The sequence below is a fragment of the Drosophila biarmipes genome, chromosome 2R, assembly GCF_025231255.1.
Source record: "Drosophila biarmipes strain raj3 chromosome 2R, RU_DBia_V1.1, whole genome shotgun sequence".
Classification (NCBI taxonomy): Eukaryota; Metazoa; Arthropoda; class Insecta; order Diptera; family Drosophilidae; genus Drosophila; species Drosophila biarmipes.
Genome location: NC_066615.1, coordinates 21,348,259 through 21,366,827, shown reverse-complemented (window position 1 = coordinate 21,366,827; position 18,569 = coordinate 21,348,259). Strand labels below are relative to the sequence as shown.

General features: G+C 44.3%; 2 protein-coding genes and 1 long non-coding RNA gene across 3 annotated transcripts in view; 2 read left to right on the top strand and 1 right to left on the bottom strand.

Moving 5' to 3' along the window:
• LOC108022954 (uncharacterized) overlaps positions 1-18,569 on the bottom strand; it is a 55,467-nt gene that overhangs the window by 33,448 nt on the left and 3,450 nt on the right. Inside the window, exon 2 of the mRNA XM_017092169.3 lies at positions 7,614-9,380. Coding sequence (XP_016947658.1) covers positions 7,614-9,043 — 1,430 coding nt within the window. The 5' untranslated portion in view covers positions 9,044-9,380. The remainder of the gene's footprint in view (positions 1-7,613; positions 9,381-18,569) is intronic.
• Positions 6,405-7,062, top strand: LOC108022956 (S-phase kinase-associated protein 1). The gene has a single exon (XM_017092173.3). The coding sequence runs from the start codon at positions 6,505-6,507 to the stop codon at positions 7,012-7,014; it is 510 nt and encodes a 169-aa protein (XP_016947662.1). The 5' UTR covers positions 6,405-6,504; the 3' UTR covers positions 7,015-7,062.
• On the top strand, positions 14,323-15,267 carry LOC127010957 (uncharacterized). The gene is made up of 2 exons (XR_007763928.1): positions 14,323-14,879; positions 14,959-15,267. It is a non-coding gene; the product is annotated as an uncharacterized LOC127010957 (long non-coding RNA).

Below are 18,569 nucleotides of genomic sequence, written 5' to 3'. Positions count from 1 at the left end.
AAGACCAAAAGGTGGGGAGCCTACATATAAGGCGTATAAAAAATTATATCTTTAGAGAACTAAATAAATTTTTTTTATGTATATTTTTGGCCTGGACTGGCAAACTTTATGAGGTACACTAAGGAAAGGCAAGAAAAAATAAAACGAAATAAAAAGCTTTCCGGGTTTTATTCAAAATATATTCCAACTTTTGGGGCGGCAAATTAAATTACAAAACGAATTCCTTCATTTATTTTATGTAAATGAAATTAAAATACTTGTTGAGATATAGTTTAGGAAAGAAACCCACAAAAAAGTTAAAAAATAAACTGTTTATATATTTTATGCTAATTTAAGGAAAAAGCTTGACTTCAAAAACCTTATATATAATTTGGAAAATAACTCAACTAAAAGCACTCATAATTATAATAACTTTAGCACAAGTTAATGAGTGTTACCCAAAATATGTTGCTAATTTTTCAGGCAATGCTGTTACCCAGTGTGACTCTGGACCCGAAAGATGAGAAGTTCGGATGAGGGGGAATCACTGGCAGACTCCTGCGCCATGGCAATATGTGTGTTCAATTAGCAAGCAGGAAAGGAGTTCAATTAATTAAAAGTTGCCCCTGTTGGCCCAGTTCGCTTGCCTGGCTTCCGCCTCGCTGGCTTGCGGCTAATTGAGCCTCCTCCGGCACTTGTTGTTGACATGTTTATGCTGGCCGCAGGACCCCCAGGGACCCCGTACTTTTTCCCATTGTTCAAAAAATGCTTTTTGATTTAGTCCATTAATTGCTTTCAGCTTGGTAACTTCTTTTCAACGCACTTTGCCAGCCCGATGATTATTATTATTGCAGGCGCGCCAGCAAAGTTGGCAAACATTTTGGCCGGAAAGTTTCCCTTTTTGATTTCCTGCCGCCGAGCATAATGAGTCGAGAGCTCGCGCCTTTCGGCTCCTTGCAAAGACAAACTTTGTCCGGGCTTCTGGGTGTTAAGTTCTGGGCTCTGAGTTCTGGCTCCTCGGATCCAAATGTTTTTATTGCGCAAAAATAGACTCAAAAAAGGGGCTTTGTGGCTGCGGCTGCGGCTGCGGCTTAAGCGTTACGCATACGCCGAGTGGGCCAGCCACTTGAAAGCCACCGAGGCGAAGCACTGCTTTTCGGGGGATGCTCGACAAGTTTGTAAAGCTGTTAAGTTATGGCAACATGTGTTGCACAAAGGGCGGCAAAGCGCTGCAGTCGTTTAGTTCGCAGTTTGCAGGCCGCCGAAAGAGGGTGGCCATCCAAAAACACTCACAGACGATCTACCATGAGTTAAATCGCTCTGCAGCTCTGCAAACACGAGGAAATCAAGTTGAACCGGCGTTTAGCGACTAAACTTTTAGCGCTCTATATTTCAATTACTCAAACTCTGCTCAAACTTAAATTGAATATCAGCCAGCGGAAACTAATTTTCTTTATTAAATGTTTGCCAAAATAAGTTCGCTTAAGAAAGCGGAAAACAAGTATCTAAATGCCTAACAAACAAAATTTTTGCTATAAAAATATAGCGGATACATAAAGGTGTTAAATTATATAAATTATAGTAAAATTGTTGTTAGAAAAGTATCTTTAAAATACCATTCCTCGTATCTTAATCAATACGAAAGTAATTATTGGTTAAACTTAAATAACTATGCATTCTTTAAAAGAATTTCTTTTCCAAAAAATAAAAAGATAAACAAATCCTCTGTGAAAACGTTTAAGGATACATGATTTTTTCTGTTTTTTGTAAATGTATTTTTATAAAAATTCCCTTTCTTTATATTATATTTTATAAATGAATATGAATTGACTGAGAAATTACAGAGAGCTTGTGTCGTTTATGCAGGTTAAACTGTATCTTGTTAAAATGCGTCAAAAGGGGAATCACCCTAGCCAGAGTCAGAATGAAATTCAGATTCAGATTCAGGACCAGAACCATTTGCATCCACATCGCCACCAGGCTGCCGACAAGGGCGGAACTCGTCGGCACAGGAGTCAAGAGCAGATGTGTGTGCTGAAATAAACCATCTGGAAAAAGGGTCGTGGTGGTGCAGTGGTGGTGCAGGGGAGGTCTCAAAGAAGCCCCCCCATTCCGGGTCCCCGGGATCAGGAGGACGGGGCCCAAAGCCGGCGGTGGCCTACAAAGGCATGCATGTCCGCGTCAGTTGCATTCGCAGTGGCTCTTGCTCTGCGGCTTCCAGGCGGGCGGAGAACGTAAAAATCCACATTAGGATTGTTTTGCGCAAAATGAAAACAATTTCCATTTCGGGGCTAGACAACTGCATTCTGCAGTGGCCAACAATAAGAGTAGCGGGAGCGCAGCCTCGTGGCTGTGGGCGTGGCAGGTCGAAAGGTCGGCGAAGGGGGAGGGGAAGGCGGCAACGTTATTAGCACCGCCCGCTGGGCAAAAGCAGAGTCGAGTAAATCAAGCGGCACAAAGTCCCGAAGCCATAAACACTGCGAGAAATCAAGTGAAAAATTCCATTCGCCGACCTCGTTGTGTGCACTCGGAAAAATGCTATGTCAGTTAGATCTTTACTTCGGTTTCAATAAAAAAAATTAAAAGGACCTGCACTTATGGTATATATATCATTTTATATGTATTGCTTGTTTATTTACATTTTTGACCTAAAAAGTACTAATCTAATGTCAGATATTGTATAGACTGCAAATATAAAGTCTTAAAATACTACATCCAATGATCATTTATCAATACAAATATCTAATCCAAAAGTATATTTTTAATAATTATTAAAGATCCAAAAAAATACTAGAATTCTAGTTCTACAAAGTTGTTCGAAAAATACTAAGTATTTTGGAAAATCTCTTCAAATCTATATACTTTTAGGATTTAATTGGAAAACTTTTTTAAGCCTCTAGATTTTAAAGAGCTTCCCTTTTTTTCTATCAGTGCGAAACTGTTTCCCGAACATTGACTTGCATAGATATTTGTTTGCTTCCGTTTGCAGAACTTTTGAAGGATGTTGACAATGACGCGGCGATGGGGACAGAGACGGGCTCCTCCTTTGGGTATAAAAGGGGTTTGGCGGAGTGGGTTCGGCGAGGGGTGTGGATGGCCTTGGTGCTGTCGCGTTTTATTGCCGCTGGCAATTGGAAACTGCATCGCTTATGCAGATTTCAATTTCGATTTGTTGTATGAACCGAACGCAAATGCCACTCGAATTCCAAAGGCATTGAGAATTGAAACAAGCGACGGCGAGGCAATAAATTATTTGCCAAGTTTATCGCCGAACTTCCGCTGGAAAATAACAAAATCATTGCCTGGCAAATAAGAGAGATGTGCACTTGCAAGTCAAGGAAAGAAAAGAGTTTAGATGACGGCGAGCAGAGAACAGGCAACCGGAAACGGAAACTCAATTTTCAGGACAAGCCGCGCCAGCAGGTCCTTCGCTTTTCACTCACCCTCTCACCTTCTCACCTTCGCCTTTTCCCTGCTCGACGACAACACATTTAAGTACTTAAAAGTTTTCCGATTCCATCCGCCATGTTGCCACACTTTTGCTTTCGTGCCTTTTGTGCCTTTCAGCCGGAGTTTTCCTCGCTTTTCCCCTTCCTGCTGGCCGTCTTCACTCGGCGGCGTGAACGGAAACTAACGAAAAGTGGCCAAGGCAAGAAAACAATTGAAGCTCGTAATTTCAACTTGAATTGATATTGTTTTTCCTGACTGCCATTTAGCCTTCCCCCCAGCACTCACCTTCACACGCCGCCCCCTCCGCTTTTCCTTAAATGTTGTACTTGTTTTTGTTTGCGAAAGAAAGTAAACGGGAAATGCCCAAACACACAGCACACAAAAAGTGGAAAACAGGAAGGATGCCTCGCTGGCAGGGCGATAACAATGTATCACAAAACAATAACTTCAATTAGTATCTATCTGTGTTAAGGGAAACTCGGGTTCAACACCACCCTCCCCCTGTAATTTCCTTTCCCGCCCAAGGAAAAGTTTCCGGCCAGCCTTGATTATGTTAACACAAGCAAAACTGATTAAAACAGCCACTGATTAGCCGCCGCCGTTCTGGAAACTGTGAACCAGGGATTCGGCCAGTATCTGCCATCAAATTTATGGAGCAAGTCGAACTGGATAAATCATGGGAGTCCCAGCGGGAGCACTTGCCACTGAACCAATAATGAAAACAAATGCCTGGCATATGACACTAAATGCAATAATGTTGATCCCGAGCCAGATCCTTGGTGGCGCAATTTAATTTATTGACATTCGACGCTTTGACATTTTATTGCTCCCCAGGCCAAGTTACAGCCATTGTCCGCCTTTCCCATTTTCCTCAGTCCCCATTTTCCCAGCCGGGTTTCCCCGTCTTCTGGCCCTCTGTCACTTAATTTGTCAAGCTGCTCGTCGCCTGGGTTAATTGTTTATTTGTGCCTTTTATTGACAGGCGGCATTTGTGCTTGGGATTTGTTAGTATACTTAAAATATTAATCACCCCGAATTGAGGACATTTGGAGTCACTTGACATTTTTTCTTTTAAGAAGCAAAATTATCTATTCCTTAAAGAATTGTCCTAAAAGCGAAACATTTCCTTAAAGTCTTGAAGTATATTAAAATTAAAAAATTGTTTTGAATTCAAGAAAAATACTTTCTTCACGAAATTTTCAATACATTTTATTGCATTAATCACTAGTATTTATTTCTTTTAATAACCAAAATTACATACTTCTAAATGAAATAATCTGAAGTGAAACATTTACTTAAAGATTAAAATTCCATTATCTATTTAAAAGAAATTATCTTAAATCAACAACAAATCAACAACTAAACAAATCAACAACTAAATATTTAATTTTAAGATTTTATAATCACTAAAATTAAAAATTTAAGTAAAAAAAATCATTTCATTTTAATTTTATCACTATTTTTACATTTTTATTATTCTTTTTGAGTGTATGCCGTTGCTTTTCTGTGGCCTTTAACAAATGAGTTTTTCGGTGAACAAATGGCTTTGATTTCCTGTGTTCAGAAAGTTGTTATCTTTTGGTGGAAAATTATGTCATGGAATTCGTCGAAAAATAAGAAATACACATTCTTCGGACAATATCCATGGCCTGTTGCACGGAGCCAACCGCACCCAAGTTTTTCTAGCTAGTTGTTTTTTCCACAAAAAAGTTCAGTTTTCCTTGATTTCTCTATTGCCATTTGCCACAAAACCCAAGACATGCCAAAGGCAGTGAGGAAAAACAGAAGGACATAAATTCCAGGTCTAATGTCCGACATCCCCATCGGCATTGACACATAGGATGCGTGCATGCAGGCAAGGACATTTGGACACTGGAAAGCAGGACTTGGGACTTTGGTCTCGGGTCCTTAGACCCACATATGCGAAATCTGATGAAACTTTGTGTTTATTGTGCCTGGCTGCTGGGGAGCCAAAGAAAAGCAGAGCTCAAAAAACGTTGGCCAAACTTGTGAGCAGGAGCCGGGCTGCCTGATGTCCTTGTCCTAGGATTGTCACTTGGGCGGTTATCCAGATACAGATACACGATATACTGCCAAATCGATGATGGAAGCGGAATGGACACGAGAAAACAAAGCACATATCAGCCTGCTCGCAGCTTGGGACAGCTGGAAGTTCGAAGAAAAAGAAAGCCAAATGAATTGCCATCGTTTTGGTCGCTCAGGTAAATCAATGTCCTTTTGGCCACAGGAATGCCGCAAACTTTTTGCCGGCACGCCTGCTCCGCTAAGTAATTGAACTTTTATCAAAAAATTGCACGCAGCCAAGCAGATGCAGGGAGCGGGGAAATCGAAGTGAAATGTAGGGAAAATCGGGGAAAATCGGGGAAAATCTGTGGCAACCGGAGGTGGTTCTGCCAACTATGGCCCAACAAGCGGCGAGAGCAACCGCAACAAGAAAAGCACATTATGCTTGTTGTTGACAAAGGCCACTTGGCAATCTGGATGAGCAGAAATTGGCGAATAACTACTGAAACGTGAACGCCGAACGATGAGCGATGGTGGCTGGAAAATTGGCAGATGGGAAAATTCAGCTAGTTCGAAATGAGTAAAAAAAACCTTAAATATCTATGTGTTGTTTCTAGCATTGGATATTTGCCAATTAAAATATCTGCGGAAGGTGTTACAGTTTCAGTGTCTATGAATTATTTGTGGGAATATTATATTTTTAGATACAATGAATGAATTATAAACTGTCTAAAATTGTATATTTTGAACACGAAAACTAAACCACATTTAAAAGCAAAAAATTATCTGTTGACTTCAGTTATTATTTCTTAAAACAATAAGTCCCATGTTCCTATACATTATTTCCAACCTATGATTACTTGTATCTAGTATTTACAAATGCGTTCCTAGATGGAACATCCATGCCACCCAACTTCTCTCCTTCCCACTCACCGCACCCATCACAATTCTGTTTGATTCAAATTTTCAACTGTCACTTTGGCACTTTCCCATTTCGTGTAAAAGTTGTATATAAATTGCCAAGGGCGCCCTTCCAGAGGGGGAGAAAGCATGCCGGTCATCAAGTTGCAGTCCTCCGATGGCGAAATTTTCGACACCGATGCCGAAACTGCGAAGTGTTCGAGTACCATTAAAACCCTGCTGGAGGATTGCGCACTGGAGGCGGAGAACGACCCACTTATTCCGCTGCCCAATGTGAACTCGACGATTCTGAAAAAGGTCCTCATTTGGGCCAAGCACCACAGGGGCGACAGTGAGGAGGAAGTGGACGGCGAGGCGGCCCGGCCAGTGGTGGATATCAGTGCCTGGGACGCCGAGTTCCTGGCCATGGACCAGGGCACTCTCTTCGAGCTCATCCTGGCGGCCAACTACTTGGATATCAGGAATCTGCTCAATGCCGCCTGCATGACGGTGGCCAATATGATCAAGGGCCACACGGCGGAGGAGATCCGCCAGACCTTCCACATTGCCAACGACTTCTCGCCCTCGGAGGAGGACTTACTGCCCGCGGAGAGCGAGGTTCCCGAGGAGGATGCCACGACGGAGTACGGCGATTTATAAATTCGGAGTGGCCCCGACTAAATAAACTTTTCGCAAACTGCTTAATAATTTGCATAAATATTTAATGGTACATAATCTTTATTATATAGAAGATGTTTTCTTATCTTAAAGTCTGTTAAGACTACCTAAATTTATTAACAACTTGCAAAAACTCAGCCATTATCAAAAAAAAAGATTCTTTTCTGGTCATTTTCCTTACTCAAGAATCATAAGCTACCAGGTATTTTAAGTCCTTTAAGTATAAAAACTAAATGATCCCTATTTAATATGAAATTAAGTTTCAAAATTAGTGTTAAAGTTCTCTATAACAATTATTTCCGAATGCTAAATAAAAATAAAAAACCTACTCCATTTCCCACATTATACCATCACTTTCATCATCTTTGGTGACTTTTTCATTGACCCACGAATGACCTTCAGGTGAGTAATACTATTTTCTTGGCCACAACTGTTCACATTTACGTAGTTCGAAATCCATTTCCATTTCCACTGCATTTGGGCCGACCGTCTGGCCGGAAAACTTTCGATTGGAAAAGTTTGACATGTGAATAATATGATGTGGGCAGAGGTCGGAAAACTTTGTCCTGGCGTTCACTCACCTGGTCAGCATGTTGGCGCGATTGACGGCCACCTCGGCCTCCACGCGGAACCTGTCCTGGGCATACCTATCGACCACGCCCTCGCCGAGGTTCAGGGAAGTGCCCGCCACGCAGTTGGAGCCCATCAGGTGCTGCTGCTCGATGTACTGCAGGAACTTGGACACCAGGTCGATCTTGCTGTCCCGGGCGTTGATCACGTCGGCGGTTATCTGGCTGGACTCCATGTTGTCCTCCGCCTCCTCCGCGCCCTCCACGTCGCCGATGACCAGCTGCTTGGTCTTGTCGTCGATCTGCGCATCCGGCGGGTAGCCGTCGTCCATGGTGACCTCGGAGGTGTCCAGCAGACCGGACTCGGAGTCGGAGTCGGAGCTGTCGAAGCTGATCTGCTTGACCTCCATGCTGGCTACCTGGGATCTGGCCTCCGCCTCGGGCTCCCTGCCGGCCTGAACCCCCTCGTCCATCCACTCGGTGGTGCCGAGGCTTTCGTTGGTCTGGGGCTTGCCAAATGGCTCACCCGCCTCCTCCCCCTGCTCCTCCTCTTGCTCCTCCTCCAGGGCATTACTTTCGTAATCCGATTCCGAGGAGGAATCACTGGGTATCCTGCCACTGCGCTCCCAAGTGCCGTTCACTGGCAGCAGGCGGGTTCTGGCCATTTTTGGCTTTGTGGTGGTGGATACAGGGGGATCCTCCTCATCCTCCTCGTCGTCCTCCTCCCCGAGAGGCACATTCTCCTGCTCCTGCTCCCTCTGGTAATTGGCCTCATCACGCACAAATTGGCGCGCCGGCTTGACAACGATATCCGGATCACCTGTTGGGGCCGCCGTGGCGAATGAACTCTCCAGCTCAATCTCATCCGCCAGCTGCATGACCTCGCTGAGAGCCGTGTCCTCGGTGTCCTCGGTGGCAGGGCGACCCTGCAGATGCTCGGCCTCGGCCAGGCTGCGATGGTTCTTGGGCGGATGGAGGAGGCCCAGACTCTTGTCCACGCTCTTGCGAATGCTCTCGTTGATTTTCTTCTTGTGCAATTTGCGGATTTTATGCGTGACGGGAGCCGGGGATGTGCCCCCCGCGCCCGGCAGCTGGGTGGGCGGGACCAGGAGCAGCCGGGTAGTGGGGATGCCTCCCCCAATCCCATTCCCAAACCCAGTGCTGTTCGAGTGGAGGAAATGCGAACGAGAGCGCCCGTGGCGAATGTTGAAGCTGTCGCCCGTCATCAGGGCATCCGCTTCCGCCTTGATGCGGCTCCGAGGGGATTGGGGTTGGAATGGGGACGAGGATGGGTATGCGGCTGGGGATCCAGTCCCAGTTGCAGATCCCGCTGCTCCGGCTGCCTGTCCCCCGGACTCCAGCTGCGCCTGACCTTGCATCACCCACAAGCCCATCACAAACAGCAGCTGCACAGCCTGCGGCCTCCACATCCACATCCGCATCCTGGGGCTCGGGGTTCTCTTCGTTTTTTGTCCTCTTTTTTCGGGGCACTCTTTGACTACACCCCTATATCGCTTAGTTACTCGCCTTGATTGGCTGATCAGCACTTTGTGTGCTGCGGTTATCGATTGGCAGGGACAGGGACTGCTGTTGCTGCTGCTGCCTTGCTACCTTGCTACCTTTTGGCATTTTCAGTTGTCAAAGGCCGGGGCGAAGGCATCACGCATCCGCACCGTGCCACACGGCAGCCGCTGGTTCGGGCGGATGGACATGCGGAGGGCGCCCATTGTGCCCCTGCCACCCACTCGCTCGCCTTATGCTCTAATTTTCGACGGAAAGCTGGAACGGAAAAGAGAAAATCGACTGATTAGCCCCCGAGAGTCAGGAATACGGAGCATGACGAATGAGCGATGATGAGCACGGTCAGATGAGTTCGCAAATGGGACCAAAGAAAAATCGTCAGATTGTAATTTGGGAACACTTCAATAGTTTCTTATTAGGGAAACTGAAGACAATCAACTCGGTTCATAATTCAGAAACCTGAAAAAAAGTAGGTACTCTGCCTGAAGTATTTCAATACATTTTCCAAACGTTACTTGGCATTCCGTCATTAGTTCTAAATAAAATTGCCAATAGAGAAATTCTGTCGTTTTAAATTTTTCTTTTTAAATCCATTTAAGTGTGAGTTTTAGGGTGGATAAAGCATTTTATCTTTAAAGGTATTTACAACAAATTCATATACTACTTTTCTTAACTAGTTGAATTTTTTTTTATATTTTTCTGTCAGTGTGCGCTTGGCAAAACCTTATTAAAAATCTGAGATATTCTCCTGGGATACGATTTTTTCCCACTATTTGGCCTGGCTTTTCATTACTTTCCCCCTACGATTCCAATTTCCTTAGGCTCTCTGCTGCGTGTACGCTTTTCCGAAAGTAAGCAAAATGTTTTCTTTGAATTATGTTCATTTTTGTGTTACGTACTTCTCCCTCGAACTGAAAAGTGAAGGTCGCGCTTACATTTTTAGCCGAATTCAGAGAAGGCAAGTTGGCGTAATCGGGCTGCCGGACCGGGATCTTAGTTGCAAAGGAACCATACCCCCAAGTTCGCTTTAAGTCGGCAATTAAAAATTTCCGCATCTAGGCAGCGGAAAAACAACACAAATAAATAATTGTTTTCCCAAGAGTCGTTGAGTGGGGAAGGCGAAAATTGCGCATACGCCGCGTGGCACCGCTGCATTGTGGCAGGCAAGTGCCTCGAGCACGCAAATTAAACGCGATTCAAGGGAAGTGCGCTTTGATTGTCAGCTGGGGGATTCTGGAGGAGCTTTGTGGAGGATTCCGGGAAGCGAGGCAGCCAAGTGAACATAAATAAAAGCGTACGGCCACAGCTCGCATAAATATTATGGCGCTAACAAATTATATGCCATTTAAATGTAATACTAATTCTGAAAAGAAAATCCACTTGGCTGGACCAGATTTCTCAGCGATGAGCAGAGCATAAACATTTTATACTCCGCTCAAAAGGCACCCACAAAAGTATAGTATATTGGCACACGTATACTATATTTCTCGGAGGCAGCACCAGTTCTAATTTCGAATTTTATGAGCCATAAAAATTTCTCCAAGGCGAGACCAAACATCAACAGACAAACGGCAACACAGGGGCAACAATGGATTATAGAGGCTGGATAGGAGGAAAGCGGAGATATGGGTGGATGCGGGGTGGGATAAGGACATAATGGCTACGGCAGCCAGAGTAATTGACACTCCAGCCGCTTGGAGGTGTGACTCTCACTTTTCAGCCCGGGATCATGCGGCACTATGTACGATTAGAACGGATTTAGTTGCACTTTATGGCAGACTTTCAAGCTTTTTCTTGGATTTATTCAGAGCTTGTTTTATGAAACTCTGGCGTAGGTGAATGTTAGCTCGAAATTCGGTCAAATCCTGGCATTTGCAGAAGCACTTGCGATTTCAATGTACAATCTTTGCTTAAAATGTTTTAGAGAGCGGAACTTAAATGCCAAATCCTTTTGCTTTTAATTGTTATTTATCTTTTTTTATAAAAAATGATAGGACTATCTTAAAATATACAATATCTCGACATAAAGCCTAAAAAAAAAACAAAAATAGGTGTGTCCACACTATTCTGGGACCATTTAGCATATACTAAATGAGGCTCCGTTCACACTTTTCGGAAAATATTTTAAGGACGTAAATGTATTAATACTTATTTAACATTAGTTCCATTTACTGTACAAAGTATTCGTATAAAACTAAAGTTAAAAAAAGATTAGGAATACAAATAAATAGTAAAGACCATACCTAACTTGAAACCGGATGTTAAAAAAACGATTTCACATATAAGCCGACATCCATAAGTAAGGTATTTATTTTCCCAACTTTACCCCGCATAAACACACTTTACCAATTTTATTTTCGCTGCTCACAATTGCAATACCCAAGTCAATGAATTTTGTATTTGCAAGTGTCCCGCGGTCGGGGTGCGGTGGGCACCAATCGAATCGGACAATAAATAAACAATTGACATTCCCGGGGCGTGAGGGTGCTAGGATCTATTATTCATAAAGGCCACGGCAAGTCAAAAGGGTCCCCAACCAGAAAAAGGACAACTAAATCGAGCTCTTTTTGCCAGGGGCTGGGCTGTCGGACAATTGGAAATGGTGTCTCTGGAGGAGAGAAGGCCAAAGTTTGATTCCGGTTCCGGGCTTTGGTGAGTCCCCGATTCCACGGACAGGCTAATGCATTGCGACAAACGAGTGGACAGCGGGGGGTTAACGTTGTGACACTCTCATGCACTTAACCCATGACACCCGACCCGACCGCCCACATCCAACTCAGCATGCGGGCAGATGTGAGCCCGTTGACAGCTCAACTTTCTCTTTTTCCAGGAGCCACCACCCTTCATCACAGGTGAGTGGCTGCTGGGCAGGTAACCCCACTCCACGACCCCCGACCCCTGATCCCAGCCCCTTTTAGCCCCCTCTAGAATGTTTCAAAACTAACAATCCAATTTCCAGCGAAGAGCAATTGCATCTGCGACTGAACTGGGAGTAAGAGTGTGCTTAGTCTGATTAATGCCCCCGGCCAGTCCTTTGCGCAGCCAACTTTAAAGCAATTGGATTGTCCAGTTCAGAAGGCAAGGCCTTCCATTCAGCAGAGGGAGCGAACACCACCCAAGTGTAAGTGGGGTGAAGGGGTTAGCTCTAATAAAATAATATGTTTTTACGGCTCCTTAGAATCGTTTTATTAAGAATTTGCTTAAAAATCTTCTACTTTTTTAAACCACAATCACTTTAATATTGAATATCATACTTTTCATACTAATCTCACCCTTTAATAAGGCCTTTAAATAAAACCCAACGTTTAAAGATCTATAAAAACTATAAGCTACTGATAAAAGTTTTTATTTCTCTGAACAGCTAACGCATTTTATTATATTTTGAAAGTTACAATAATTGATATTGCCCAGGGCCTTATTACTACTTTCCCTTTTCTTTCTGTGTGGGACACCCAAACCGAAACCCTTGAAAAGTGTGTTGTTTTTGCGCTGCTTTCCCGCAACCATTCACTGAGGTTCCCAACATATCCTAGTCTCAGTTTTTGCCTCCTTTCCTCCCCGGAAAATTTATGCAAACACATTAACAAACTCAACGCATTTGCTTTGCATGAGTGTCCTTGTTGCTGCTGGTGACAAAGTTGGGGCGTTAAATGAAATTCGGGTAATTTTTCTGTCGTTACCAAAGAAAGAATGAAATGTCTTTTGCCAAAATAGCAAAAGAAACGGAAGCGGAAGCAGAACCCGTCAAAAAGGAGATTCAGGTAAGGCAGGTGAGTGCGCTAGGCGAAGAGATGATACTCTAAGAGCTACTTTTTATATTATAAACTTAAAGGACAACAATAAATTTGAAGATAAATTTACAAAAAGCTGATTTAAAAATAAATAAATATTTTTACGTTAACAAACTCTTGAAATGATTTCACGAGTTGATGCTCCATGATGTATGTGTATTTAAAGCTATTTCTTCTAATCAAGCACAAACCTTTTATGTTTTAAATTTCTTTGGAACCCCTCCCTAAGTTTTAACACCCCTCCTGGAAAGGGTATTCTAAGATGCTGAAATGGAAATGGCGGGCCGTCACCTTCAGCTTTTTTTGGCCTCGTCGTCAACTCATCAGCAGGGCCACCTTTGTTAGGTAATTCACATTATGTGTCGGCAATGGCGTAAGAAAAAATGAAATAAAAAACGCACAGCAACAAACAAAAAGCTCCGTGCAAGAAATACGAAAAAATGACATTTGACTTTTAAATTGGATAATTTTTTCTGGCTGCCTAGCTGCTCGGCTGGCTGGCTGGCTGGTTGCCAATCAACGGGGGCGACAAGGAAGGGTCTGTCTGCTGGCAGCGCCTCCAAATACATAATATGGGGTGTAATTGATTTTGATCAGAAGCCGATAAATACACACTAGACAAAGGAGATTGATTATACACTTTAAGTTCCCCTCCGAAGCAACGCCTGCACATGCAGGGCCAGCAGAATCCCATGTGAGATCCCGGAAAGATGCTGCCAATTTGCATACAAATGATGCAGAAAACTCACTTTGAGGGCCGCACACAGGCGCCCGCCCACTGCCGAGCCCATCTGGGGTGTGTGTTCCTTACAGCCACTAATACTAGCTACAAAAATCACATAAAACGCTAGCAAATTGCTCAGATTATGAGCCACTTGGGCCTGGCTTTCTCGGCTTTTCCTCGAAGTGGAAAAACGTGGAAGGCGTGGAAAGCGGGGGTGGTGTCGCCGAGGATGAGGTGCCGTGTGCGCTGCGTTTTTATGAGCTGGCAAACATGCTTTGAGAATTTATGAAAATAAAAATTGCAGGAGGCAGTCGGCAAAGGCAGTCGCACTTCAGGGGGAGAGCAACTCTTGTTTTCCTCGGGGCAGTAAAATGCTTCCTTCATTAGCTTCCATTTGTGGACACAGCCGGAGGTTCTCCCCGGCTTAGTTCGGAAGTATTTGTTTATTTATTTGCTTGTCTGTCTGGCTGCCTCAGTGGTGTATTTTTAATGCCGCGAATATTGAATGAAAGCGACTAGATGTGCTAGGAGAATTAAAAAAAGGGTTCTATACCTAAGATTAAAAATGTTGCAATACATTCATACAAGTTTCTATTGTGCCATGACTTTTTGTTATAACTTAAGCAAGGAATTTAGGGAACTGTCAATATAAAATAACAATAAAACAAGCTCAGGTTTGCTTCAGCTGGCTCACAAATATATATATATCGTGCATATTTTTCAATTTAAAGCTCCTAAATGAGGCGAACTACAAGTACATAGTTACTGGTAGTAAATCAAAATCAGTTATTTCAAAGCCCCCGACGAGCACACAATAGCTACTGCCTTCAGCTCCCACGTCAGAAATTCCGAAGCGAAATAATGCAATAGTTTGAAGGCCCCCGGGGATTAATTTCGCTTTAATCAGATTCGGCTACAGAAACACAACAGCAGGCTGCCAGAGCAGCACAGAATTTGAAAGAACGAAAATACAATATTCCCGTGTTATTCCGACATAATTGTTTTCTGCTGCCAAGTACTCGTGAGTGGGTACTGCATACCACTGTTTGTATTTTTCTTTGTTTACCCAGGATGCCACCCACCCACCACCCACTCACACAATACAGAAACCCTGAAAATGGATTCGGATTTGCACGCAGCTTAAAGACACGGCGATACGGATGGGAAGCGCAGATACGTGCTGCCAGGGAAGCGAGTGCCAAATGGCAGATTATGTCGCCAGACATTAAATCACCGGCAGAGGTAAGATATACGCGGTGCTTAGGCAAAATCAATTCTATTTATACGTGAGGGCATAAATTGCAAGGCAACACACTTCCAGGTAGCTCAGACGTGTGCCAGCTGCCCCGGGCTGCGGCACATATAGGACATGGCAGATATGGCATCCCTAGCATGGCAATCCGGCCAACAAGCGCACCCCAGTAGAATGAAGCTGTACGCCTAATCCCGGCTCACAGCGGAAGAGAATACACCTGCGAGGCGGAGAAACTGTTTATTTCGAGGGAAATTTATAGCCGGAATTATGTGCTCAAGCAAAGCAAACGGAACTTGGCACAAAAAGTGCAGAGCGCATTTAAATTGCCAAAATATTAGCTTGGGCTGGTTATATTATCCCTCTGCACGGCGATTATGCTAATTATGTGCTTTGATTTAGCCAACGTTTATTTCCAATGTGAGCCCAGCCCTTGGGAGCCGAATTAATTGAGTTTTGGCACATAACTCTGCCTTTAATTCCCCATATTCATTATCAATTTAATAAATTATTCAAAGTTAATTTTGGCTAGGCCTAAGCAAACAGTATCTGTTGATAAATGCCGAAAGTTAGGCGGCCAGTTCATACTGACCTTGCCACAGCGGACAATAAATTCGCAGGCCAGACATTGTCTAGCCAGCAGGACAAAGAATAGGGCAGATTACGCATACGCCCTGTGGAAGGCGGCTTTAAGCTGTTGCCCTTGCTAATGGAGTGCCTCGAAAGTTTGGCCTTTAAACCGCTTCCTAATGGACAAAGTGTGTAGCCATAAATTGGCCCGAAGGACTCTGCTTTGGCCAAATGAAGAGCGCATAAAATATAAATACAAAATAAATAAAAAGCAAATGAAGGAAGGCACAAAGTCAAAGTCGCAGCACAAAGCTCAGTCAAATGGAATTTGCCCTAATTTATGGGCCTCGCCGACATGAGAGCCAATATAAAACATGACGTTGCCCTTTTATTGACCAAACAGGCCAGTCGGAAAGGCAAATCATCGGCAGGCCTCGTCAAGCGGAGATGCCCCAAATCCCATTTGGCCAGCTCCCTAGCCCGAAGTCCCTTGGCAAAAAAGCTGGCGTGGCCAAAATCTGAATCGTACTAAAACTATTAGCTGAATTATCGGGTAAGGAACATCGTATCCCATCGCCTCGTAAAGATGCCCAGCCGACGCCAGGCCGGCGAAGAGTTTAAAGCTGCGGAAATAACAAATGTTAAACGCTCATCAATAACACTTCCTCTTACAAGGACTTTCGAGGACTTTTGTGTTGCTGTGTAATGTGATTTATGACATCGTTCTTTTTTTGTGGCCGATCTGCTGCTCGGTGCTCCCTCATGTATAAATAATCAAATCCAATTTCGGTAATGGCCCGCATTTCGGCTGCTGTTTAACCGATACATTGGGTAAATTCGAAAAATAAGGCATAACTTAAGCCAAAACTTAAAGCCGAGTCCCTGGCTGCGAAACCTATTTTAATTTCCTGTCCGTGTCAATCAATTGCCAAGGACCTTGAATCCTGTCTGCCTGAAGGAGTGAAGGGCGGAGGCGGACTGACGCACACGTGCCAGGTGCTGAGTGCCAGGGATCCCGGGCATGTTCCTGGTTGTCCATGTTTATGGGCCCTTGTATCTTCGTCTCCATCTGTTACATAACTTTCGGTTTATGCACTTCTATCCGCCGTCGATCAAGGGCGCCTCCCACAAGGCCAGGGGTCATTTTCACCCGGCTTCGCCTTTATCGCAGCTCGTAAATTAATAAAAGCGGCGAACAAGTGAGCCAGCAATCAACGCATCAACTCGCCAGCCCAGGACAACCGAGCTGACGACAATGGCGTCATTAAATAATACAGCCAGCTCGGCGAAAGGATACGAGTATCCTGACAATGCCAGTGAAGTACGAGCGAGTGTGGATGTGTGTAGCAGTGCTTGAGCACAAGCACACACATAGGGCCGCGTAAGACAAGGAGGTATTTCGAGGAGTCTCCTTCAGGACTCGACTGGGGGATATCCTGTCTAAAGGAATTTAAGTACTAAGCTCTTTGGCAGTTTCAAAGGGATTTTTCACGAATTTTAACTTAGGACCTAAACGAATTGAGCCATTCATGAATTAAAGACTTTATGTCCTAAATAATTTGTAACAAGTTAAGGTTAAAAGTCTAAAGGCAAAGAAGCTTCTTCTAGATTTCAAATTTGTGGCGCGTTGCATCATTACGATGCATCTCTCTAAGGTTTCATTTGCAGATGCTGCTTCAATCAGATGCTGCTAGAATCAAGCAAAGTTTTGCCCCTGCAATCCTACGCTTTCTCCTTGAATTATTATTCCTGTGGTATTTCTTTCTCCCTCATTATCCGAAATATTATTTTCCGAATCCGTACGTCTGTTTTTATTCTCCTCCACTTGCTCCATGATTATTTGCCGCACCCAGCGAATCCCCTGGCCTTTGCTGATTACCTCCGAACGTAAGGCCGGCATACCCAGACTGTCTGCAGAGGGCAACGCCGTGTGCTGAAATAACCGGGTGAAAGTCGGGGGTGAAATGGGGGCGGTGGCGCATTCTCGGCGACCACGCCCACACGCACGACTTGTCAGTCAAGTGACGGTGAAATGCTTGTCTCTGCCCCACTGCCAGCCAACCCACTGGCCCACCTCCATTGTGCTGGGGGCCAGGCGGACGAAAGCCGCGAAAGGGAGGGGCATGTGTAGGGTCACACACAGATGACAATTTAAGAGGACAATTTTCGCGAGCGTGTCCTTGCCCCAAAGTCTGCATCCAGCCGTCAACCTTGACACTCGACTGTTGCTGAAGTTCGGGCTTCAATTGGAGCAGAAGGCAGCGGGAAGTTCTCGGCTCTTGAGGGTTGACAAATGATATGCTTGCCAGGGGAAGTTTCGCAATACCAAGTTCATACTTGGTAAACCCCTCCGAACCGAGTGCATCCTCTGCCTTTGTCTCTCTGTCGCTCGGTAGGCAGCTTAAAAGTTCCGCTGACAACTGTCGCCATAATTCACTTTTACAGGACGGCCGGGCAACCCTTACTTGCGCCCAGCGTACAGAGCAGAACTGGTGCCAGAACGAGAACCAGGAAAACTAGAGGGAAAACTTGGAAACGACACTTGGCCAAACAAGTTCCAGGCAAGTCGCAGCGCCAGGGGAGGCGGGCCATAAAACTTGCCTTTGGCCATTTGTTATTTAGAGAACCGCCGCAATTGTAGCCATTTGCAAGCGCCTCAATCACTGACAGGCAAAAGGAACCTCGGCTCAAAGCACCTGCTGCCGCGGGCTAGAAAAACCAAAAAAATGGCATGGAAAGGAAAAGTGCTGAAGGAAAGGCACAAATCATCTGCAGGGAAAAGTCGCAGAATGGACTGGCAGCAAAAGCCAGTCGCCTAGATTGTAACTCAACTTTGGCATTCGATGGCAATTATTCTGTCATTCGTTTCTTTTACTTTCGCTGACCGCAAAGGGGACGGCACTCCAGGGGCCTCGCTATTGAGAACATTAATGTGTATAGATCTTGGTGAAGAGAGATGACACAGAAGAACGTATTCGAATAATTTCTTGAAAAAATCGACATATTAAAAACAAAAAACATACAGCTTTAATCGAACAAAAGTAAATAATGTCATGGACATATAATAATCTAGAAAATGTTATTTAAATTCTATAAACAGCAACTTAATA

What these genes read in the sequence shown, in the direction of transcription:
- LOC108022956 (XM_017092173.3), top strand. Translation starts at nt 6,505, where the DNA reads ATGCCGGTCATCAAGTTGCAGTCCTCCGATGGCGAAATTTTCGACACC.